The 23,251-nt window shown below is 63.0% G+C and overlaps 2 protein-coding genes across 6 annotated transcripts in view; both read right to left on the bottom strand.

The window, feature by feature from the left end:
* Positions 1 to 52: 52 nt before the first annotated feature.
* Positions 53 to 11,282, bottom strand: NXPH4 (neurexophilin 4). Its single transcript, XM_065043569.1, has 2 exons — positions 11,127 to 11,282; positions 53 to 1,413 (listed from the first exon to the last, which is right to left on the bottom strand). The coding sequence occupies exons 1-2, from the start codon at positions 11,172 to 11,174 to the stop codon at positions 652 to 654; spliced, it is 810 nt and encodes a 269-aa protein (XP_064899641.1). The 5' UTR covers positions 11,175 to 11,282; the 3' UTR covers positions 53 to 651.
* Positions 11,283 to 15,136: 3,854 nt separating this feature from the next.
* LRP1 (LDL receptor related protein 1) overlaps positions 15,137 to 23,251 on the bottom strand; it is a 78,614-nt gene continuing 70,499 nt past the window's right edge. For 4 of the 5 annotated variants that reach the window (XM_065043624.1, XM_065043626.1, XM_065043625.1 and 1 more), the window contains exons 75-89: positions 22,980 to 23,099; positions 22,571 to 22,842; positions 22,305 to 22,483; positions 22,090 to 22,196; positions 21,783 to 21,899; positions 20,665 to 20,841; positions 20,391 to 20,531; positions 19,471 to 19,644; positions 19,230 to 19,391; positions 18,421 to 18,595; positions 17,990 to 18,094; positions 17,754 to 17,818; positions 16,745 to 16,832; positions 16,440 to 16,584; positions 15,137 to 16,161 (exon numbers count right to left, since the gene is read on the bottom strand). In XM_065043624.1, the coding sequence (XP_064899696.1) occupies positions 16,021 to 16,161; positions 16,440 to 16,584; positions 16,745 to 16,832; positions 17,754 to 17,818; positions 17,990 to 18,094; positions 18,421 to 18,595; positions 19,230 to 19,391; positions 19,471 to 19,644; positions 20,391 to 20,531; positions 20,665 to 20,841; positions 21,783 to 21,899; positions 22,090 to 22,196; positions 22,305 to 22,483; positions 22,571 to 22,842; positions 22,980 to 23,099 (2,168 nt within the window). In that variant the 3' untranslated portion in view covers positions 15,137 to 16,020. Of the gene's footprint in view, positions 16,162 to 16,439; positions 16,585 to 16,744; positions 16,833 to 17,753; positions 17,819 to 17,989; positions 18,095 to 18,420; positions 18,596 to 19,229; positions 19,392 to 19,470; positions 19,645 to 20,390; positions 20,532 to 20,664; positions 20,842 to 21,782; positions 21,900 to 22,089; positions 22,197 to 22,304; positions 22,484 to 22,570; positions 22,843 to 22,979; positions 23,100 to 23,251 lie in introns of those variants that run through there. The other variant, XR_010468478.1, reaches the window with a different exon arrangement.

Below are 23,251 nucleotides of genomic sequence, written 5' to 3'. Positions count from 1 at the left end.
GACGGTCCGGTCCCCCCGGTCCCCCCTCCCTCCGTCCCCCCGCCGGGTGCGGGATCAGCACACTCCACCGCTTTTCCTTTTTCTTGTTCTGTTTTTCTTTCCAATGTTTTTCTTTATTTTCCACTTTTTTCCATTTTAATTTTCTTAAAAAAAATATGAAGCAGCCCCTGCCCAGAACCAGGGGGAGGTCAGCCCCCCCACACCCCCGTCCCTGCTCCTGGGGGCGCTTCTTCCCGGCCAAGCGGCTGCAGATGGGGGTGAGGGGTGGTGAATCTGGGCAGGGTCCCCACCCTGGGGGGCTCCATGGATCACCAGGTTTGGTGCCTGGGAGGGGCCGATGGGGAGGGTGCCCACGCACAGACCACTGTGTACATGCACAGACCAACACACCCCTCCCACGGCTGCAAAGACACCCCCAGCAGCACACGGGGGGCGCCTGAGCTCCCCCCAGCACCATGACCTGTTGGCATGTGGCAAAATCCCCGTTACAACCATCCCGGAGGTGCCACACACCCAACCAAAGCCACTGCATGGGGCTGTGCCCCCCCCAGCTCACCCCACACCCCGGGGATCCCCTATACAGCTGGGGCAGGGTGCAGGACCCCCAGGCCCCCATCCAGCTCCGGCACCCGCCACCCCGTCCCGCAGCCATCAGCCAAAATAGGGGTTGTCGTGCTGGAAGTTGTAGTCGGGGCAGACCTTCTGGACCAGCTTGTAGTCGATGCTGAGGAAGGAGATGAAGATGCAGATGACCTTGAAGGGCTTGGCGCACAGCCAGGCGGCGTGGCTCTGCGTGTGCTCCGTGAAGCACACCTTGGACGGGTCGTACAGGCACGGCTTGTTCTTCCGCGCCCGGTTGGTCTTCTCGTACTCCACGTGGCAATTGAGGGCCTTGGCCGGGCGCCCCTCGGGCAGGGTGCTCTGCTGGGGGGGCGGGAGCGGCAGGGCGGCCGGCACCAGCACCTCGAAACCCACCGCCTTGGAGGGGGGCACGATGCTGACCGAGACATTGCCCAGGCTGGAGGAGTTGTGGCGGAAATAGACGCTGAAGGTCCCGTTGATGTGGTCGACGATCTTCCCCGTCACCAGCAGGCTGAACTTGAGCGTCTTGATGTTGAAGTAGAAGTCGCCCCAGCCGAAGATCTTCTTGGCGCGGCCGGATTTGAGCGAGGGCTTGCGGCGGGCGCGGGAGCTCGGCGGCTCGCCGGCCGAATGGTTCTTCTGCCAGTCCCAGGGGCTCTGCGCGGCGCCCAGGGCCGTCCCTGCGCCCCGATGGGGCTCGGCCGGGATCAGCCGCCCAGGGTCAAGCACCGGGGGCTTCAGGGTGCCATAGGGGACATCCTTGAGGAGGCCAGAGGTGTCGAGCTCCAGGTAGCCCAGGGTCTTGGTGATGTGGCCTCCAGCGCACACCATCTAGGAAAGAGGGCAGAGGCTGCACCCGCGTCCCCTCGCGTGTCCTCCTGCCTGTCCCTGTGCGTCCTGTGTCTGTGGATCCCTCCTGCATCCCTCCTGTGGCCAAGCACCCCGCCAGCACCACGCACCCCTTTGGCACGATGCCCCGCACCCTGCCGGTGTCAACCCCAGGGCTGCTTCTCCAGCATCACCCATGTCCCCATGACAGCAAGAAGAAGGACACGGGACAATTCACGCCTGCCTGCCCCCCCGCAGCTGAGGCCCATTGAAATGCAGGGGGGTGGGGGGCAGCAGCGTGTACCGAGAGGGGGAAGCGCCAGAGCCCAGCACCGCCTGCCAGGGAAGCCTAATTGCATTACCCGCTGCCTCTGATCTGCGGCTGAAATTACAGAGACCCCCACCAGGCTGCACGGCAGCCGCTCCGCCCTCCGGGATAATTGCCACGGGAGGACTGGGGTGCATTGTGTGCAGGGGGGGCACACAGGGAACCAGCGGGGAACCCCTTGCTCTGCTGGAGGGGTGTGGCTGGGGGTCGCTCTGTGCATTCTGGAAAGGGGGGGAATTTGCAGCAAAAGTAGAAAAGATGGGCAATGGAGCGGGAGGAAGACGCCAGGCAGCAGCCAGGTCCCTGCACGGGTACAGCAGCAGCGTCCCCTTCGTTGCGCTCCCCACGGCCATCGCTCTGTCCGGCTGCCGGGTCTGACACCGCGTGGCTCAGCAGAGCCAGCTGGCAGCTCTTCAGCCCCGGGACCCCGGCTCTGATGTGTCACTTGTCCCTCCCCGCCTGCTTCCCCAGCCCTCGGCCTGGCTCTGCACCCCGGCGTGCCCCCGCCTGCCCTGCCAGCTGCTGCCGGCACACAGGATGCTGCTCCGGCAGCCCTGGCCTCGTCAATCACTGTCACCGCGGGTTGGCAGGTGCTCGGGCTGCTCTGGCAGCTTTTGCTCCGGACGACCTGTTCCCCGAGGCGGCGAGCGGGGGCACCGGCTGGAAGGGCCTGGGGGGAGCACGGTGGGGGTTGTGTTCCCAAAGGAAACTGAGGCACGTGGCAGCACTGAATCGCAGCCAGAGCGGCTGGACGAGGGGCAGGAGGTGCTGGGGGGGTCACGCTGGCACCAGCCACCCCACAGCCACCCACACCGTTTCCCCCTTGGAGCACAGTGTGACCCTGATTGGAGAGGGGTGAGCCCCCCGGGACCCCTTCTGCGCAGGGACTGCTCTCTGCTGGGGATGCAGCAGCACCAGGGGGCTGCTTAGCCCATGGGCCCCCCCGCTCGCCCCCAGCCGCTGAGCCGGATCCCCAGCCAGGCTGCGCACGGCTGTCTCCGGGATCTATCGCCTTATCCCCCCGGTGCCGCGGGCGCCAGGCTGAGCCTGTAAATCTGCTCCGGCGTGCACTCGCCCTGCCAGCGCCGCACCAGCAAAGCGAGCACGCTGGCCAGGGAAGAGGATTTAAGGGGTCTCAGTCCGGGGTGGGTGAGGGGACAGGGAGCCGTGCGGTGCGAAGCTGCGGCGGAGCATCCCTGCAGCCCCCCGCTCCCTCCCCAATCTCTCTTTGAGCGCGGCTGCTGCTTTCGCCCTTATCTATATTTCAACGCAGCTTCAAAGCCGGGTGCCTTCACCAGCCGGAGAGAGAGGGAGCGAGCACGGCAGGACCGCAAGATGGAGAGATACGTGGCGGAGGGAGAGATGGGCAGCCCCCAGCACCCCCTCTCCGGCCAGGGGAGCGGCGTTTGGCGGGTTGGAGGGGCAGGTGGTCCCTCCCCGGGAGCTGCTGGGGGAGCGGGGATGAAAGGGAATTGCAGAGCAGGGCAGCGACTGCTGATGCAGCCAGGGCTATCGATCGCACCGGAGCACGGGCCAGGGCTCTGGGTTACAGACCATCCGCACCCGCACCCCGGTGCGGCCCAGGGGTGGCTCCCCCGGCCGCGGGGCTCGGAGCCCATGCCAAGGGGTGCGGTGGAGCAGGGCCATGGCAAAGCCGTTCCAGCACAGCACCGTGGGGACCCAAGGTCACCCCCCTGCACCTTGCCAGCGCCGTCGGCATTCAGGGCAGGTCCCGCTCACACCTCGCGCTAAATATTAATGGTTCTGCTTGTGAGCGAGCGGCCGGGGTGCAGTGTGCACACCCGGGTACGTGAACCTCTCGGATACACTTGGCAGGTGCACGTGGGGGTCCCAACATCTGGCCCTGCACAGGGGTGTGCGGAGCCCCCTCCCTCCCCGGCCACCCCAGGATCCGGCCCCTGTGCCCGAGGAGGACCAGGCTGGTACGCTTGGTTTTTTACTGTTACACATCCACGCGCTGCTGCATCCACACAGACATCCCCGAGACAATGATATATATATTTTGCCACTCTCCAGCCCCTTGTGCACTTCTCTGTGCCTGTGCAGGGCTGCCATGTGTCTGCAGCACCCGTGTGTCACTCCGGTGTGCGCAGGCAGCCAGGCAAGGATGCAGGAAGGGCTGGGGGTGGCTGCAGAGGGACTGCGAAGGCGCTTGGTGCCGGCATCAATTTGGCTTGTCAGGCCCAGCGGTGATGGCCACTCACATCCCATTTGCCGGCGGGGCCAAGCACCGTCAGCTGCTCCCCCGAGACCCACGGTCACCTTGGCGAGGGGAGCGGATCAGCACGGGGAGGAGCGATGGGGACCGGCTGTGATGAGCTCCCAGCACCCCCACAACTGACAGGGTACCAAACCAGAGCACCCATCAGCAAAACCCCATCCCTGCAGAGACACTGTCCCCTGTCCCCCCGCCTTGGTGTGGGTTGGTGGCAGAGCCGTTCTGCCGACAGGGATCTGCCCATCGGGGTCTCCAGCTCTCCCCATGGGCGCACGGTCAAGCCGGTCTCTCCCCTGTCACCCTGCCGCCTTCGTTAGTGCAAGGAGATTAATTGGAGGTGGTGAGCAACAATCCCCGCGGGCCCGCTCCCCCCGGCGCGGCGCAGCCCGGGGCGGTGTGGCATTTCCAAAGGTTAGCAGCAAACAAGGTGCCTCTGACAGCTCCCATTTATCTCGCCGGCGCCGCGCGGGTGCTAATGCGGTGGCAGGGTGACGCGGTGACGCGGTGGGCTCTGCCGGGCGGCGGGGAGGGACTCCAGCCCGCGCCCGAGCGTGCAACGGGTGCTCCCGCGCCCGTGCGGCTGTGCACGCCAGCGGGTGTGCACACCAATCACCCGGCACACCTGCAGCGAGCGTGCGGGGGGGCGCAACACACGCCAGCGCCACACACGTGTGCACAAACGCCTTCACACGCCCCTGTGCGCACGTGGGTGTGCGTGCACGGTTACGCACGTGTGTGTAGCTCTGCGCGTGCCTCTGTGTGTGAGCACCCCGGGATGAACGTGCCCATTGCAGGATCGTTTCTGGTTGGGACTAAGAGTTGCAAGACCTTTCCACGTGTGGTTTGGCACTGTGTTCTGCGGCGCAGAGGCTGTGCCCTGTTTCTTGCGCTCCGGCGGGGCTGCTACAACTCTCAGAGGGACTGGAAACACTTCTAGCAACGCCCCAGCTATTTCCCTTGGACCATTTGGGATGCGCAGACAACATCTTAGTACCCTGAGCTGGGTTCCCTGCCTTCCTACCTTGTTTTAAGCCTCACTGCCATATGCTGGAGAGTATAATCGAGGCAGCTCCAACAGCACAACCCGCTTTTCTAATGTGTTTTTGTGAAGGCAAATCCTGCTGTAGGGACATTGCAGCCCCAGGTGTGGAGGACGTGGCGTGCGTGGTCACTCACGGCTGAGACGTTGTCTTCAAGACATCCTCCCCCATTAAACTGCGGGTCTGCGGAGAAGGAGCGATACGAACGATCCCAAGGGTGACGGTGTGAACACCTGTACCCCGGGATGTGCCGGGTACAACCGCATCTGTGCCTCTGGGCACAAGCGTGCGGCTCCGCGCCCGCAAGCGCAGATGGAGCCGGTGAGCAAAAGGCTGATAATTAAAGTCCCCGTGAGGCAAAGCTGCGGTGATGGTGACGGTGACGGCTCCGAATGAGCCGGCTGCTCGGGACACCCGGGCTGCGTCCAGGGCACGGGGTCGCGGAGCTGAAGCGATGCCGAGCGGGTGACAGGCGGGGACAAGTCGCGACGCGCTTATGTGCCACCACCCAGCCGCACACGCACGGCGTCGCGGTGACGGCCGGACAAACCCTTCCCCAGGGGTGAGCTCCGTGTCACCCCCCAAAGGACCCCACGGCCCTTGCTGCTTCAGTGCCGCCACCACAACCAGCACCGGTGACACCCACCCCAAAGCGACGCCGGTGTCACCGGTGTCACGACCTGGAGAAACCGGCTTCGTGCGGACACGTTTGCCTTCACCCCCTAACCAGACACCTCGTTCCTTGCAGACAGAAAGAATATGCAAATGCTCCGGGTTTATTAACGCGCTCGGCACGCGCTGGCTAATAAATATTTCATAGCCCGAGTAGGACTTGGGTTTTTTTTCCCCCCTTCTTCTTTCTTTCGTTTTGGTTCCTTTTCCCTGTCACTCGTTTCCTGCCTTTTCTTTTCTTGGCTGTTATTTTATTTATTTATTAGTTTTAAGGGCTTCGTGGTGAGACAGGAGCTGGTAGGTGGTTGTTGGGGAGCGGGAAGAAATGTACGTCCCCATTCTCTCCCCCCACGGGTGAAAAGAAAAGTGCTGTTAAGAGCAAAGCAAGAAATATAATAGAAGGGAGGAGACGGCACCAGGCAAAGGATTCAGGGCTTGTGTGACTCATTGGACTCGAGGAAGAAAAGGGATTGAATGAGGAAACGAGGAGATAAACGGAGCGGGAAAGGGGTGCGGGGGGGGGACGGGGAGCTGATGGGCTCGGGGGAGATTAAACCCCGCTCGCCCAGGCAATGCGTCGCCACCGTGGCCTGAAGCGCTGCCTCAGTTTCCCCGCACGGGAGCGGGTTGGGGGGCTCCCTGCGCCCCCAAGGCCTCTTTGGTGGGTGAGATCTTTGCGACGGGTGCAGCGGGGTGAGAGATTCCCCCCAGCGCCCCTCAAAGCGGAGGGTCCCCAACCCCCCCGGGGACGCGGCCCCCACCTCCTGCCCGGCCGCCCCCACCCCTCGCCTCACCATTTCACTTTATTATTGCAATAAATGTAGCCATAAAAGTGGCAGGTATCGGCGTGCGAGGAGATCGCTTCTCCTGAGCTATGGAAATGTAATTTCGAGTGTGCCCGGGAAATTTTATAAGATCGTATCAGGCGGGATCATAAATTGCATTTCCAGCCCCCCCTCCCTTTCCCCCCCCTGCACCGCATCCCCCCGCCCCCCCCTCCGATGAGGCGAAGGTCACCGCGGAGAGGGGCAAACGCGGGGCTGTCCCCTCAGTGGGGACACGTCCCCATGGCCCCCCCAGTGCTGTGTCCCCCCCAAGGAAGGGATGAGCAGCAGCAGGGACACGACTGTCCCCGCATCCCCGGGCCTGATTAGAACCCCCCGGCGGACCCTCAAGGACATCGCTGGGACTGTGCTGGGGTGGAGAACAGGACAACAGGTCCCCACCATCCCCCCATCCTCTTGGAGCCCCTCAGGACCCCGGGGACAGATTCAGCTCCGCTTTGTACCACCCTGCCCAGCTCCTGGTCCCCACTGGGCACAATGGGGTGAAGCATCGCACTGAACGCAGCGGGGGGACAGGAGGAGGAATGAGGGGGTCTTTGCTCATGGTGACACCCACTGAGGCCAGTCCAGCTGCTGGGACACCCACAGGGCCCGTGGTGCTGGTGGCACCGTACAGCAGCTCCCGTCCCAGCAACAGGCTCCGAGGGGGATTTATTTGGGGAGGGAAGGATTAATCCCCACCGTGAGCGCCGGGCCCTGCAGGCTCCTTGCAGCTGATGGTTCCTGCAGGCTGGGTGCTCATTTCCACAATGATTTTCCTTTTGCAACAGCGATCAGGGAGAAAAAAACGGCAGGGAGGGGGGACCACGGGCACAGGGACGTGATTATTTCTTTAGCAGCAATCCAAGCGGCTGGAGAGGAAGCTTCATCTTTCTTGGGCCATTTACCTTCAGCGCCCGAGCGCGAAGGCTGAGCCGGGCGGCTCTTCAGAGACGCTGGAGCTGGGCCAGGGCGGGTGGGAGGATTCGGCTTGGGGGGGGTTCAGTGCGGCATCACCCCATTGCTGGGACTTGGGGTCTGCAGGAGGAGGAGCTGCGGATGCAGGGAGGGGGCACAAAGGTCATTCATCTGCGCAGGTTAATTAGCAGGGGTGTTATTAGCAGTGGGGTGCTCAGATTGGGGTTGCAGAGGGAAGTGCCCGCTTGGTCATTTCCCAGCTTGGGCCACCCCCCCAGCAGCAAACTGGCAATTAAAAACAAGGGGAGGGGGGGGAAGCAATAAAGCAGCCCCCAGATTGCAGCCAGAACAACACAGGGGAAGAGGAGGAGTGGGTCTGGCTGGGGGGCATCCCTGCGCGCCCCCCCGTCCCCAGCCGCCGTCCCCCCCTCGGCGCAGGCTGAGCTGCGCCACGCTCCAGGCTCCAGCCTTATTGAATCTCCCAGCTCGGGGTGCAAAGGGCACCACGGGGAAGAGTTATTAAAAAAAGGGAAATGAGTCGCTTGGAAACCTTCTTTCAGAATAACAGCGCGTGTTTGTTTGGCGATAGATTAGCTCAGCCATGCTGAGCACACAGCACCCACCGCAACGCTGGTCACCTCGGGAGATCTGCGGGAACAGGGAGACGGGGACACGGAGCCGCTCGGTCCCCCCGTTCTGCCCCGCGGGGTCAGTCCCTGCGGCTCCGCACCCACAGGGACCCCGGCCAGAGTGGGCTTGCAGGGCTGTGCCACCACCCGCACCCCATTTCCCAACAGGGAGGTGTGAAGGGGTTAATTCGACCCATTAATGGGAGCTGGGAGGGGGCACAAATAAGGGGTGTCCTCACACCAAAAGGCCCGGCAGCATCTGCTTAAGAGCAAAGCCATCTGTCAGCCACCAACCCGGCAGCCGTGTGCCAGCTCTTGGGTGACAGCGAGGGGAAGGGGCGAGTTTCCCCGGGGTCCCACAGCACCAGATTCCCACCACAAGGCAGGATTTTCCTCGGAAGGGTTAATCCGGGGAGGCAAAACCTGCCAGCAACACTCCAGGTGCTTCGCAGACAACCCGCTGCCCGCGGGCAAGGAAGGAAAGCGAGGCAAGGTGCCGGGGAGGCGCCTTCCTGCAAAGTCACAGGAGCTCAGTGAGGCCAGAGCGGGGGTGAGGAAAGACACCCCCATAACCAGGCTACACCCCGCTGCTCAAGCCCACCACCGCACACTGCCATCCTGGTTGTGTCTGCTGCTCCTGCCTGCCGGCCCCTGCACCGCCGGCTCTTCTTCGGTGCACACGCAGGAGCGGGAGGGCTGGGGCACGGAGCTCACCTGCTCAGCGCTGTGCCCGCCCGAGCGCTGCCGCCCGCAGCCCCGGCGCGGGGAGGGAGAAGGCAAACCCTGAGCAGCAGCAGCCGTGAAGGGTGGGGGGCGATGGGGAGGTGATCTGCACACACTCACACTCACACACAGCGGGGACGGGCACCCGCTGGGCCAGGACAGCTCGTCCGTCGCAGCGGGGAGATGCACACCCAGCAGGGACAATCGGCAAACACGCAGCGTGGCGGGGAGACACCCCGGGGGTCCGGCCTCTCACAAACATACACCTCGGACCCTCCATGCGAGCGAACGCACCCATAGGCGCCAGGTGTTTGTCACCCGGGGGATGCGGCCACATCTGCCTCCTCGCTCCCACCACCGCCACCCCGGCCCCGCGGGACACAGCGCTGGGAGCTCAGCTCCAGAGCAGCACCTGGGGCTGGGGGAGCCGGCGGGGACCCCCTCACCTGCCCGAAGAAGGGCTGGGAAAGTTTCTCCCCTGCTGGCATCCCCTGGGGTTATTCCCCACACACACAGCACGAGGCTCCTGCACCCACACACCCACCCTGCGCCCTGGGATGGGCCCGATCCCCCCGCCACAAGCCCCCACGTCCCCCCAGCGCTGCTGCCCGTGCGGGGAGGGGGCCGGGGCAGCGCCCTGCTCCTGATTCCATCAAAACAAAACCATTTGTCTTGAAGCAGCTCCAGCACCGACAGATGCTCCGCGTTAGATGGACATGGCGGGGGGGGTCACGCAGAGCCACCCCCACGCTCAGATGCGCACATCTATCCATCTATATCCGTACAGAAAGGAGAGTGCCAGAGAAAGACAAGTTGCAAGAGCCTTCGCCTGGGGGGTAGGGTTGGTCCCTGATGTGCATCCAATTCCCGAGAGGGAATTGACTCGTTTGATTTTATTCATGAAACACAGAAAGTAAAAATGGAGTGTCAGGAAATCAGATCTGCTGGGTGATGAGCGCGGCCCCCCCGGCAGGGCTGGGGGGGCACAATTCCCCTCATTCATGACCACCACAGATGCTGGCGCCAGATGCAGCTGGAGCCCCCAAACCCGGCGGCTCCCGCTGCGGGAGAAAAGCCTCATCGGGCTCCAAGAGGAGGTGGTGGAGCGGGGGACACATGGGGGTGAGTGGCCTTGGGAAGCATTTAGTATCGGGGAGCGGGGGACATCACGGGGAGGGCTCTGCGGGTGGGGAGGGTGTCTCTGCATCCGCAACCGCTCAACCTCCATGGTCAGGCGAAGGGGCAAGAACAGGCAAAGCCGCCCACCCGGCTCAGCAAGGCCAAGCCTGGGCCTGGGGTAAAGCCCAGTGCACCCAGCCCCTGGCTGAGGGGACACCCTGGAGCCGGGGGGACGGAGCTGGCGGGGCCGTGTCCCCCCGGGTGGAGGTGAAGGCCACCCCGGCGCTGGAGCTGAGCCCGCGCCAAGTCAGGACAGCAACGAGGCGTCACCTCTGCAGGTGGTTTCAGCGCTCACACCCCTGGCAGAGCCGCGGATCCTCGGTCCCCCCAGCTCCGCTCGGGGTGCAGCGGGACCACCCGCCCTCCCCAGCACAGCAAGTAGCGGGGGTGGGGGGGTCCTCCTCCCGCCTCCCCCTGCAGGTGCGACGCAGGTGCGGGGTCCAAGCGCCCCGCACAATGCACAGGGAGCCCCCAGAGCGCCCCCCCCGGCAAAGGGCCCGACCTGCCCACGCGCGGCCGCCCCCACATTCACGCGCGGCTCCGTCTCGCGTGTCTCGTCACCCCCCCCCCCGCACCTGCCAGACGGCGCCTTCCACGCTCTGCAACGGGGGGAGCGGCTCGGAACCGGGGGTGTACGGCGGCTGCTGCCCCCCCCACCCCAGGCACCCTGGTTCCCCAACTCCGCCCGATATCCGAGCGCAGAGTGCGGGACAGCCCCGAGCCCGCTCCAACTTGGGGCGAGCAGGACCCCCCCCCCGCCCCGCTGCGCAATCCCTGCCCGGTGCCCCCCCCGCCCATACAACTCTCCCTGCAAACGCCCGCATGTGTCCCCCCCCCAGGATTGCACAAGCCCCCCACAAATTGCCCGTGACTACCTGAACCCCCACGCAACTGCACGCCGCCCCCCCCCGCCAAGCGCACGTCTCCCCAGTAGCCGCACGTCCCCCCCTTCTGCACGACTCGCCGGGGCTGCATGTGCCCCCCCCCCGCCCCGAATAGCACAGACCCCCCGGAATTGTACCACCCTCCCAATAACTGCACCTCCCGCAAATGCATTCGCTCCCCCGGTAATTGCATCCCCCCTCCCCCCGCGCCGGGAACCGCGCACCCCCCCGGTGGCAGCAGCAACTTTGCCGCCCGCGGGCGCGCCCGGTCCCCCGGTACCTGCAGCAGCAGCCAGGGCCCGAGCAGGGGCAGGCGGCAGCGGAGCATCGCGGGGCTCCGCGGGGCTCCCGGGATGAGGGAGCGCGGCAGGGCGGGCGGAGGAGGGAGGCGGCGGCCAAGGGGAGGCAGGAAGAAAGTTGGAGACTTGCTGGGGCCGGGCGGCGCCTCCGCGGAGCCCCGCCAATCCCGGCCCGCCGCCCCCGCGGGGGGGCACCGGGCGGCGGGCACCGGCAACCGTGCGCGCCCAACCCCTGAGCGCAGCCCGGGGCGGCCCCCGCGGCCGGGAGGGGCTGGAGCGGGCGCCGCGGCCCCGTCTCGGGTGACCCCAGCACCCCGGGGTGCCCCCAGTTCTGCTCCCCTCTCTCGGGAGACCCCAGCACCCTGGGGGTGCCCCTGCATCTGCCCTCCTTTCCTGCGTGACCCAAGCACTCTGGGGTACCCCCAGTTCTGCTCCCACTCTCTCGGGAGACCCCAGCACCCCGAGCTGCCCCGGCGTCCACCGTCCTCTCCTGGGTGACACCGGCACTCTGGGGTGCCCAAGATTCTGCTCCCCTTTCCTGCGTGACCCCAGCACCCCGGGCTGCCCCTGCATCTGCCCTCCTCTCCTGGGTGACACCAGCATCCCAGGCTGCCCCGGTGACCACCCTCTTCTCCTGGGTGACACCAACACCCCGGGGTGCCCCCAGTTCTGCTCCCCTCTCTCGGGAGACCCCAGCACCCCAGGCTGCCCCGGCGTCCACCCTCTTCTCCTGGGTGACACCAACACCCCGGGGTGCCCCCGGTTCTGCTCCCCTTTCCTGGGTGACACCAGCACTCTGGGGTGCCCAAGGTTCTGCTCCCCCTCTCCTGCGTGACCCCAGCACCCCGGGGTGCCCCTGCATCTGCCCTCATCTCCTGGGTGACCCCAGCACACTGGGGTGCCCCCACGTCCACCCTCCTCCCCTGGGTGACCCCAACACTCTGGGGTGCCCCCCGTACTCTGGGGTGCCCCCGGTTCCACTCCCACTCTCCTGGGTGACCCCAGCACCCCAGGATTCCCCCGATCCTGCTCCTGGCTGGGGGAGATGTTCTGGCATCTGGGGGGGGACAGTCCTGCCCATCTCCTTCCTATCCAGCTGCACCTGGGCAGGGGAACAGGGTCTCCTGCTGTTGGGCCCCCCCAAAGGCTCCAGCAGAGAAGGGGGACCACCCTATGGGAGGGTCTTTAGGGGGGCAGCCCCCAGGCCCTGTACACACCGAGGAGTGTGCAAACCCCCCACCTGCAGCACACCCTCCCCCCTCATCTCAGGCTGCCCGTGCAACCTGCGCCGCCCGCGTGCACACGTGTGTGTGCACATGCACATGCGTGTGCTCATCATCATCATGGTGCTGGGCTCCTCTCAGAAGGGTCTGCCAGGTGTTCTCATACCCCCCCCCCCCCAGCTCAGCGGGGATCCCTCCCCAACACCATCACTTTATTGTTATTACTATTATTGTTACTGTTATTACTATTATTATCTACTCGCCTTCCCCGGGAAGCTGCCGGCGGGGGCTTCGGTATCAGCAGGGCTGGGGGCAAGCGCAGGATGGGGGGAGCATTGCAGAACCGCGCGTACGTGTGGAGACAGAATGAATAAAAGGTAAAGGAGAAATAAGCAACGGAAAAGGAGAGGGAGAGAAATGAAGGGAAACGGGAGAGAGAGGCAGGGGAAGGAAGAGGGCAGCGCCGACGCGGAGCTGGGGATCCGGGGGCCTCGGCTCTGCGGCTCTGCTTGCAGGGCTGCCCCACGCACCGTGGGGGCCCCGCCAGCCCCACGCAGTCCCCACAGCCAGCCCCACAGCAGCACGGTGCCCCCAGCGCTCAGCCGCAGCAGCTCGGGGTTCGCGGTGGGGGTACAGGGGACCCCTCCCTCCAGCCGCACTCTGGTTGCGGTGCCGGCGCTCCTGGCCGGTGTGAGAGCCACAGTCAGCCCCACAGCCCACGCTCCTGCTCCGGCAAGAGCCTTCGTGCCCGACCCCACCACAATCCCCCCAGGGACCGGAGTGCTGGTCCCCCCGCAGCGCTGCATTTACCCCAATCGCCCCAGGGATGGGGCAGCTGAGGGATGGGGGGGTTTGTGGGGCCAACACGGCCCCCAAGACCCGCTACCACGGGGGACTTGCCCCACATGGCCCAGCAAACTGCTGGGGGGGTCCTGGTGTCCCTGATGGTCTCATGGGTGAGCAGAAGGACACTGGGGTCCGCGACAGGTCCAGAAGGCTCCGGGAAGACCCTTCCCAAGCAATCAACAGCCCACGGGCCTAAAGATGTAGGAGAGTGGGGGCATGGTGAAGGGAAACTAGGGACGGTTTAAAAAATAGAAAGATTGAAGGAAAAAGAAGAGGAGGGGGGGGAGAGGAAAGGGAGAAAAAAACCTCTAGAGGAGATATAAGAAACCGATAAGTGAACAAAGAGCCAGTATTGAAATAGATCTGAGGGCTGTGCTGCGCTCGGGCCGCACCACATCCCTTTGCAGAGGAGTTTGGGGCTTTTCAAAGGCAGCAGCCGCGTCCTCGGCTCAGCAGCCGCGGGGGGCCGGGGGGTGCGGGGGGGGGCTGGCAAGGAGGGGACCGGGGTCACCCCGCTCTGCCGAGCCACGGGCTGGGGGTGCCAGCGCGCCCCGTCACAGCCACGGGTCCCCTGGCGACCCGCAGCGCGGCCGTGGTGCATGGCGGGGCTGAGCGTGGCTGGGGGACACCCGGGGAACACGGGGGGGTACATGGGGGGTACACCGGGGTGCGAGTGCAGCCCCCCCCGCTCCGTTCCCGAGGGCGGCGGCGCCACCTGGTGGACATTTTCGGGGACTGCTCGGTGCTCTGTGCCCGGTGATGCTCGGTGCTCTGTGCCCGGTGATGCTCGGCGTTCTGTGCCCGGTGGTGCTCGGTGCTCTGTGCCCGGTGATGCTCGGTGCTCCGTGCCCAGTGATGCTCGGTGCTCCGGCACCGTTGCTGCTCAGGGCTCTGTGCACCGTGGTGCTCGGTGCTCCACAGCCACTGATGCGTGTGGGGCTCCATGCCCAGTGATGCTCAGTGCTCTGTGTCTGGTGATGCTTGGTGCTCTGTGCCTGGTGATACTCGGGGTTTCGTGCCCAGTGATGCTCAGGGCTCTGTGTCTAGTGGTGCTCGGTGCTCCATGTCGGTGCTCCATGCCAGGTGATTCTCAGTGCTCCAGTCTCCCTGCTGCTCAGGGCACAGAGCCTGGTGATGCTCGGGGCTCTGTCCCCAGTGGTGCTCGGTGCTCCATACCTGGTGATGCTCAGGGCTTCATGCCCAGTGATACTCGGGGTTCTGTGCCTGGTGATGCTCGGTACTCTATGCCCAGTGGTGCTTGGTGCTCCGTGCCTGGTGATGCTCAGGGCTCTGTGCCCAGTGGTGCTCGGTGCTCCATGCTCGGTGCTCCAGTCCTGCTGCTGCTCAGGACTCCATGCCTGTCGATACTCGGGGCTCTGTGCCTGGTGGTGCTTCGTGCTCCATGCCCACTGCTGCTCGGTGCTCCGTGCACAGTGGTGGTGCTCGGTGCTCTGTGCCTGGCGGTGATCAATGATCCATGCCCACTGCTGCTCAGTGCTCCGTGCTCGGTGATGCTCAGCGCTCTCTCCCTGGTGGTGCTCAGTGCTCCATGCCTGGTGGTACTCAGTGCTCCATGCCCAGTGGTGCTCAGTGCTCCGTGCCTGGTGATACTCAGCGCTCCGTGCCAGTGCTTTGGGGTGTTCGTGCTCCCCACAGCACATGGGTAGCAGGGCGGCAGCTCAGGGCCCCGGGGCGCTCAGCGGGGGGAGCAGCCGCACACACACACGCGTCCCCCCAAGTGGCACACGTGCCAGCACCCCAGAGAGCCCCCGCGCAGCACCACGTGCACGCACAGCTCTCCCTGCCCAAAAACCCCCATGCACCCCCAGGGCACCGTGATGCAGGAGGCCCCGGTGGGGGCTCCCACCCGTGACCCCCGCTGCGGCATCCTCAGCACATCCCCACCAACCAGCAGCCTGCTCTTCGGTTTTTACAAATTTTATTTATAACAATATCTGTTTTGTTTAGTTGTAAAGTAATCCAGCAAAAATTATTAAAACATTTTCCCCCCAATAAAAGGATGGGGTTGCCCCCCGCCCTCCCCCCACATGCGTTTTCTTTATTTCTACTATAAAAGCTAGGTCATTTCCATGGGTTTTTTGTGGGTTTTTTTGTCTTTTTTTCCTGTTAAAAAATGTGCATGTCGGAGAGCGGGCGAGGTGCAGGAAACAAGCCGGAGCGAGGGGCCGCGGACCCTCCGCACCACACCAGGGCTGGGGGCAGCGGTGGGGCCATCGTCCCTGCCCCCTGTAACAGTCGGGGGGGGAAACAGTGGGGAAAAAGGGGGGGCTGAGGGAGGCCAAGCTGCAGGAGAAAGGGGGAGCCGGGGAGCAGCAGATTTGAGGCGGGGAGGAAACAAGGAGCTGCAGGGGCTGGGGGACACGGAGCCGAGAGCTGGGGGTGCATGCGGACCCCGATCTGCCTCCCTCCCTGCGCCCCATGGAGCCGTAACCCCGCGCGTCTCCGTCAGCCCCACTGAGCTGGTCCCGGCACAGCGACCGCGGCACCGCCCCTGCTCCGCAACGCCGGCTCGACCCGCGGGGGGGAGGAGGAGGGAGGGAGGGGGGGCCCAATGTAAAGAGATTTAAAATAAACCAAAGCCGGATCTGGCAATGAGAGGCGCTGAGGCCCGGTACCGGGGAATATACAGGTAATAATACTGCTCACATAGAAAAGTAATAATCCTTCATTTGTACATTTATACAGTGGCTCTCGGCTCCCCCGGCCCCCGCCCACCTCCTGCAATGGGTGTCTGTGCCAGGCCCGGGCGCCACGGCCCCGCGGCCCCTTCGCCCCCGTCCCGTCCCTACGCCAGGGGGTCGGCCAGGTCGTCGTCCGCGCCCCGCGACAGCAGCTCCCGCTTCTCGTCCGTGCTGGCCAGCGAGTTGCGGCTGTTGTGGGCGCCCATGTACAGCGTGGCGTACACCGGGTTGGTGAAGTTGGTGGGCTGCGGAGATGGGGGAGCGGGTGGGAGGGGGCACGGACACCCCCATACCCAGCAGAGCGGTCCCGGGGGTGCCCTGCGAGAGCCGTGACCTCCTCCCCGTACAGCAACCGCTGTCCCGCCCCGCAGCCTCCAGCGCCAAAGCCTTTGCGACCCCTCGGAGCCCCCCAAAGCTTCTCTGCTCCCCGGGGAGCCCCAATGCTGCTGCAGTAATGTGCCCCCCATCTCAGCATGTAACCCCCGCTTCATGCCGGACCCCATGCAGCCGCCGTCCAGCTCACCTTGTCGGGGTCCAGGGCGAAGTCCGCGTCCAGCAGCTCCCCCACGTCGTCGTCGGGCTCCCCCTCGTACATTTTGTAGGTGGGGTTCCCGATCTCCACGTTCATGGCACCGTTGGTCATCCGCTGGTGCTGGAAGCCCTTGGCACTGGGTGGGGGGGCGGGATGGAGGGTCAGCGCCAGCCACGTGGGGTGCAGCAAACAGGGCCCACACCCCCCCAGCGGTCCCCCCTGTTTGTCCCACGCGTTCGAGTCCTTCAAGCCCTGCAAGGAGGGTTTCCCTCTGGCCCCCAGCAGCCCAGACTCACCCTTTAATCCTCCACTTGTACCAGACAAAAGCCACCACGGTGAGGAGGATGAGCAGCAGCAGGATGGGGATGACGATGGAGGCCGTTCCTGCGGGAGGGGAAGCACAGGTGAGGGTAAAGCATGTGGGGGGGCAGTGCCCTGAGCCCCCAGGGCTGCTCCTGCCTCATGGGAAACGACCTGTCCCCTCCCCACCAAAGAAAAGGGGTCAGGAGTTGTACAGGGTAACCCTGGATTAACAGGCAAAGATGCGTCCCTGACCCCCTGTGCCGGTTGGACTGAAAACGGGTCAATTTTCTTCCTGCATCACAAACCCTTCTCTTTCCCAGCCAGCACGCTCATGATTTGCACTCAGTTTGAGAACAAGCAGATACCAGCCCAGCACAGGGTTCATGTTTTGAATCGCTCTGCTCTGAGAGCCAAGGACACTCTGAGCTCTGCCCACAGGCGTGAGGCAGCGAGGAAGGGGATGGACGGACAGAGCTGGACTGACACCCACACGGAGCAACCACAGTGTTCCAGCCCATTAGCATCCTGCTCATTATTTAAGGAGAGTCAGGACCTTCCAGTTGGCTCTTCCATTTTCTCTGGTGTTGGCTCTTCTTACTGAGCCGGGAGAGTTTTTGGTGCGGGATGTTTAGTTCGGCTTTCGCCATTTTGCAGAGGCCTCTGAGCCTTTCTGCCTTTCTCCTCTCTTTTCTCTCTCTGGGATCGGCTTTGGGACCAGGTGCCGTTTCCTGGCACTGGCTGCTCAGCGTGTTCATGAGGAATTGCCTTGACTATCTTCTATTTCTATTTTCTATGTATATTTACTAATAGTGTATCAGTATTTTGTTATTTTCCTAAACTGTGGATCTCAATCCAAGTTTCTCCCTTTTGATTCTCTCCCATATTGGGGGAGGTGAGCGAGCGGCTGCGTGGTTATATCACCAGCTCCGGTAAACCATGACACCCGCCCCGTTTGGCGTCGGGCCCCGCGGTGTCCCCGGGGCAGGACTGTCCCATACGTACGGCTGCTCTGCTGCTCGCTGACGATAAAGGCCTCGCAGCGCGGCCCCGTCATCCCCACCGGGCACCTGAGAGCGCAGGGAGAGCACCGGGGTTAGCGGGGACAGGACAGCATGCGGGGCGGGGAAAGGAGAAGTGGGGGCACAGACCTGGGGCCAGGGGGACACAGATTGGGGTCTGTCAGTCACCTGCTTGCGTGGGGCCAAGTAGCCCACTTGTACCACCCCAGCCCCACTTACAGGCACTCGGGCATCTGCGTCTTGTCGCTGATGGAGCAGGTGCCGCCGTGCGCGCAGTAGTTGTCGCAGGTCAGGCAGCTGGGCGCGATCTTGCCGTCCAGGCAGCTGCGGGGCAGAGAGGATCAGGCGCACATGGACCCCCCGTCCTGCCCCATATCCCCCCCAGCACTCTGTTGGAGGCTGTTATATCATCCCTGCAGCATGGCTCACTGCCATGAGGATGGGCTTGGAGGAGAGACACCCACATCGCCTCCTCCCAGGGCCCTCAAGTCACCCAGATTTCTTCGCTGCCCTAAACTACCAACCCACCATCTCCCACCCGTGTGCAATCCCCAGTGATGTGGCCCATGGGAACACAGGGGATTTCTTCTTGACTCATCTTGCCCACCATCCCCTCTCCCTCCCTCAAGTTCCGCACCCCCGGCACCTACATGCAGGAGACTTCTCCGCTCTGCTTGTTGACGCTGCACTTGCCCTTCTGGCAGCGGGTGCACTTGTCGTCCTCGCAGCGGGCGCCCTCGAACTGCGCGGGGCAGCGGCACTGCTTGGTGCCACCGGCCGTCATCTGGCACACGCCCCCGTTCTCGCAGTAGTCAAAGCACTGCCCTGCAGAGCACGGCAGGGTCAGGGTGGGCAGCCCCCCAGAGCGCCGCACCACACAATCACAGAATCCCAGAGCGTCAGGGGTTGAAGGGACCTGGAAAGCTCATCCAGTGCAATCCCCCCATGGAGCAGGAACACCCAGATGAGGTTACACAGGAACCAGGCGGGTTGGAATGTCTGCAGAGAAGGAGACTCCACAACCCCCTGGGCAGCCTGGGCCAGGCTCTGCCACCTTCACCACGAACAAGTTTCTTCTCATATTTAAGCGGAACCTCCTGTGTTCCAGTTTGCACCCATTGCCCCTTGTCCTGTCACTGGTTGTCACCAGAAGAGCCTGGCTCCATCCTCCTGACACTCCCCCTTTCCATATTGATCCCCAGGAATGAGTCCCCCCTCAGTCTCCTCTTGTCCAGCTCCAGAGCCCCAGCTCCCTCAGCCTTTCCTCACACGGGAGATGCTCCACTCCCTCCAGCATCTTGGTGGCTGCGCTGGACTCTCTGCAGCAGTTCCCTGTCCCGCTGGAACTGAGGGGCCACAACTGGACACAATATTCCAGATGTGGTCTCACCCCATATCTCTAGAGAGCACCCCCCACGAGACATCCCCGTGTCCCCAGCCCCGTGCCGCTGGCACTCACGGTACTGGCAGCGGTCGCCGATGAAGGGTGGCGTGCAGCGGCAGTTGGGCTGGTTGCCCTGGTTGACGGTGCAGCTGCCGTTGTTCAGGCAGTAGTCGGTGCACACTTGCTGGTTGCATCGCGGCCCCGTGAAGCCGGTAGGGCAGCGGCAGGTCGGCATGCCTGAGAACAAGAGGCCGTCAGCATGCTGTCCGTCCGTCCATCCGTCTGCCCAGCGAGCAGCCCCGGGCCCCAGGCTCACCGGACGGGGAGGCGGCACATGTGCCCCCGTTCTGACAGTAGTCCCAGCACTGGTCGATCTGGCACTTGTCGCCGTTGTAGCGCGGCTGGCAGCGGCACTTGGCCTGCTTGCGGGCGTTGAGGAAGCAGCTGCCGCCGTTCAGGCAGACCAGGTCGCAGGTGTCGGTGGTGGGCACTGCGAGAGAGGGAAAGAGAGATGGGGGTGTGTCCTGGGTTTGTTAAGAACAAGTTTCTCTGTGAGTGAATTTTCCTTTCACCTAAAGTCTTCTTACTAACCGCGCTTTTCTGGAAGCTAGATACATGTTTTGGTAGACATAGCAATGGAATGCAAGGTTGCTGATAAGGATGCACATCCCACAAGAGGGGCAAGCAGTGAACTGAACTAGTGACCAAACTGACCAACTAAGTATTCCATCCCATTCACGTGCTACTTCATATAAAAGTGGGAGATCACAAGGATCTTGTCCCTTTTTCCCTATGGCCAACATTAGGATAGGGCCTTGCAAGTCATCCCTGCGAACTGAGGCCTCATGACAGACTGAATCCAGCTCCGCTTGGCTGCAGAGTCCAGTCCAGGACTTTGGGTGCCTGCCCTGCAGCTGCCGGGACTATCAAGATTGGTTTTGTATATTTGGTATTGTTTTCTCTATTTTATTAGTAGCATTAGTAAAACATTTTTGTTTTTTTCCCAACTCTTTCTCCCTGTCCTTCTTTTGCCTTCCGATCGCCAGCCCTTAGTGGGAAGAGGGAGGAAAAGGGGTTAGCAAAACATCTGCCACGGTTTATTGTCACCCTGCAATCAAACCTTGACAGATCTATTGGAGCCCAACATGGGGCGGAGAAAGGGTTAAAATTTGGCATTAAAAAGGGGTGAGCAGGACCTCGCTGGGTAAGACCCCCCACCCAGCCCAGCCCACCTACCGACAGGGGAGACGGTGGGCGAGGGAATGACCACACAGGTGCCGTTGTCCAGGCGTTTGCCGTTGGGGCAGGTGCAGACGGGGCCACTGGGGCTGAGCAGGCAGAGCCACTCGCACTTCTTGCGGTCGCACGGGTTGGTCACTGCCCAGAGGGGAGGGGACGATGTGGGGTGACCCACAGCGCTCCCCTCATCCTCCAGCACCCCATTGATCAGGCCCCAGACACCCCCCTCCCACCCCGGGCGCAGGGCGGCGGTCCCGGGCCCAGCACGTACCCTCCGGTTGCTTGTACTGGTGGTAGAGCACGACATCGGTGGCGTGGTTGAGGCCAGATGTCAGGTTGGTGACAGCCTTGTGGCCAAACTTGTGGATCTTGAAGATGCGGTTGTTGATGTAGGTGACCCCGTAGATGTAGTCCTCGAAGATGTCGATGCTGAAAGGGTGGCTCAGCCCTGGGAAGCAAAGAGGGGACACGTGCAGGCAGAGGTGACACAGCTGCCTTGGGCAGGGCTGCTTTGGGAATTTGGGTGGATTTGAGGTTGGAGGACAGTGCTGGGGATGTGCTGGCTGGACTGAAAATGGGTTGATTTCCTTCCTGCATTACAAACCTTTCTCTTTCCCAGCCAGCACGCTCATGATTTGCACTCAGTTTGAGAACAAGCAGATACCAGCCCAGCACAGGGTTCATGTTTTGAATCGCTCTGCTCTGAGAGCCAAGGACACTCTGAGCTCTGCCCACAGGTGTGAGGCAGCGAGGAAGGGGATGGACGGACAGAGCTGGACTGACACCCACATGGAGCAATCACAGTGTTCCAGCCCATTAGCATCCTGCTTATTATTTAAGGAGAGCTGGGATCTTCTGGTTGGCTCTTCCGCTCTCTCTCTGGGGTGCAGATGTGGGGGTTTGGTTAGGACTTTTAGTTCGGCTTTTACCATTTTGCAGAGGCCTCTGAGCCTTTCTGCCTTTCTCCTCTCTTTTCTCTCTCTGGGATCGGCTTTGGGACCAGGTGCCGTTTCCTGGCACTGGCTGCTCAGCGTGTTCGTGAGGAATTGCCTTGACTATCTTTTATTTCTATTTTCTATATATATTTACTAGTAATGTATTAGTATTTTGTTATTTTCCTAAACTGTGTTGATCTCAATCCAAGTTTCTCCCTTCCCTTTTGATTCTCTCCTTTATTGGGGTGCGTGAGCGAGCAGCTGTGTGGTTGTATTGCCAGCTTGGTTTCAACCATGACCAGGGGACAGCAGTGCCCGCAGGCTCTGGTCCTGCTGTGGAGCATTTAACGAGGAAAACCCGCCCTTGTTACTATCTGCTGAGCATCCCATGGGCATCGTCCCCTGGCAGGTCCCTCTCCTCCCCGCGGCTCCATGGGGCTTGGGCGCCACTCACCCTTCTTGTTGTCAATGGCCACAACGGGGTCAGTGCCATTGAGCCGGATGCTGCCGATGACGGAGAGCTTGGCGTCGGCCCAGTACAGCCGCTCGTTGTGGTAGTCCACAGCCAGGCCTGTGGGGACACACACCCCCGGTGAGGTACAGGCCTCCCCGCCAACAATGTGTCCAGCAGAACAGACCCCCACCGCCCTTACACACCCCTGAGCCCCCAGGCTGAGCCTCCCCGACATGAGCGGGTTCTATATCCCTCCTGTCGAGGCTTCCACCACCCTCGTGCCCCACGTGGCACCGTCCCTCTTCACCTGTTGGCCACTGGATGTTGTCCTGCACCAGGGTCTCGCGCAGCGTTCCGTCCATAGCAGCTGTCTCGATCTTGGGGTGATTACCCCAGTCTGACCAGTACATAGTTCTGCAAAGGACACACGCAGGTCGTTCCCGGCGGGGGAGCAAGGAGGGGATAAGCAGGACAGTTTGAGGGCTGGGCAGAGGGAAGGGAGAAGGGGCTCAAGTTTCTCACCCCCTAAGCGGGTCGACTACGATGGCGTGGGGCTCATCGATCATGCCCGAGATCAGCGTCTTGCGATTCTCGCCTTTCATCTGCGCCACCTCGATGACATCCCGTCCCGAGTCTGTCCAGTAGATGTTCCCGGCAACCCAGTCGATGGCGATTCCCCGCGGCATCTTCAGCCCCGAGATCTGCGAAGGGCAGAAAGTGGGGAGAGGTGAGTGCAGAGCACACGGCCAGCCCGGCCTTGGCGTCCCCCCGCACCCCACGGCGCTCACATTCAGGTGGGTGACGCCGCCGTCAATCTGGCGCCGGTTGCGGTTGGAGGCGGTGGAGGCAGCGGAGGAGGCGGGCAGCTCCCGGTACGAGATCCTGCCCGTGTGCCAGTTGGTCCAGTAGATCTTGTTGCCCTTGACGTAGATGTCCATGGCGTCGATGCGCACGTTCTCATCGCCCTGGAAGGCCGGCTCGTAGGCCGAGTTGGGGTTGAAGGGGTACATGCTCCGGATCTTGTTGTCATCCGCGATGTAGAGGATTTGGTGCTCAGAACCTGCAGAGGAGCAGAGGAGGGGGGTCAACTCAGCTCTGCGATGGGGCAGGGGATGCGGCCACTGGGAGCTTGAAACCCCCTTGGGCTCGTTCTGCCAGGGAAGGACAGACTGACGGCGCCCCCTGTTCCCTCCTGACCTTCTGCTTTGCACATGTTGTCCGTCTTCATGAAGTTCTTGGCGCAGCTGCAGATGTGGGAGCCCTTGGTGTTGTTGCAGAGCTGGGAGCAGGTCCCAAAGCGCAGGCACTCGTTGACATCTGGGTAGCAGGGATGGGAGTTGGGGGGAGACCAGGAGGGCATCCCACACCCACCCCATTCCCCATATTTGTGCCCCAAGGACACCAATTCTGATGCCCCAGAGGTGCAAAGACACATCTCATTGGCAAAAACCAACCGTAATCCCAACAGC

Source organism: Columba livia, chromosome 29 (assembly GCF_036013475.1).
Source record: "Columba livia isolate bColLiv1 breed racing homer chromosome 29, bColLiv1.pat.W.v2, whole genome shotgun sequence".
Taxonomy (NCBI): Eukaryota; Metazoa; Chordata; class Aves; order Columbiformes; family Columbidae; genus Columba; species Columba livia.
Note: the sequence above shows the minus strand (reverse complement) of the source record. Positions and strands in the feature narration are given on the sequence as shown.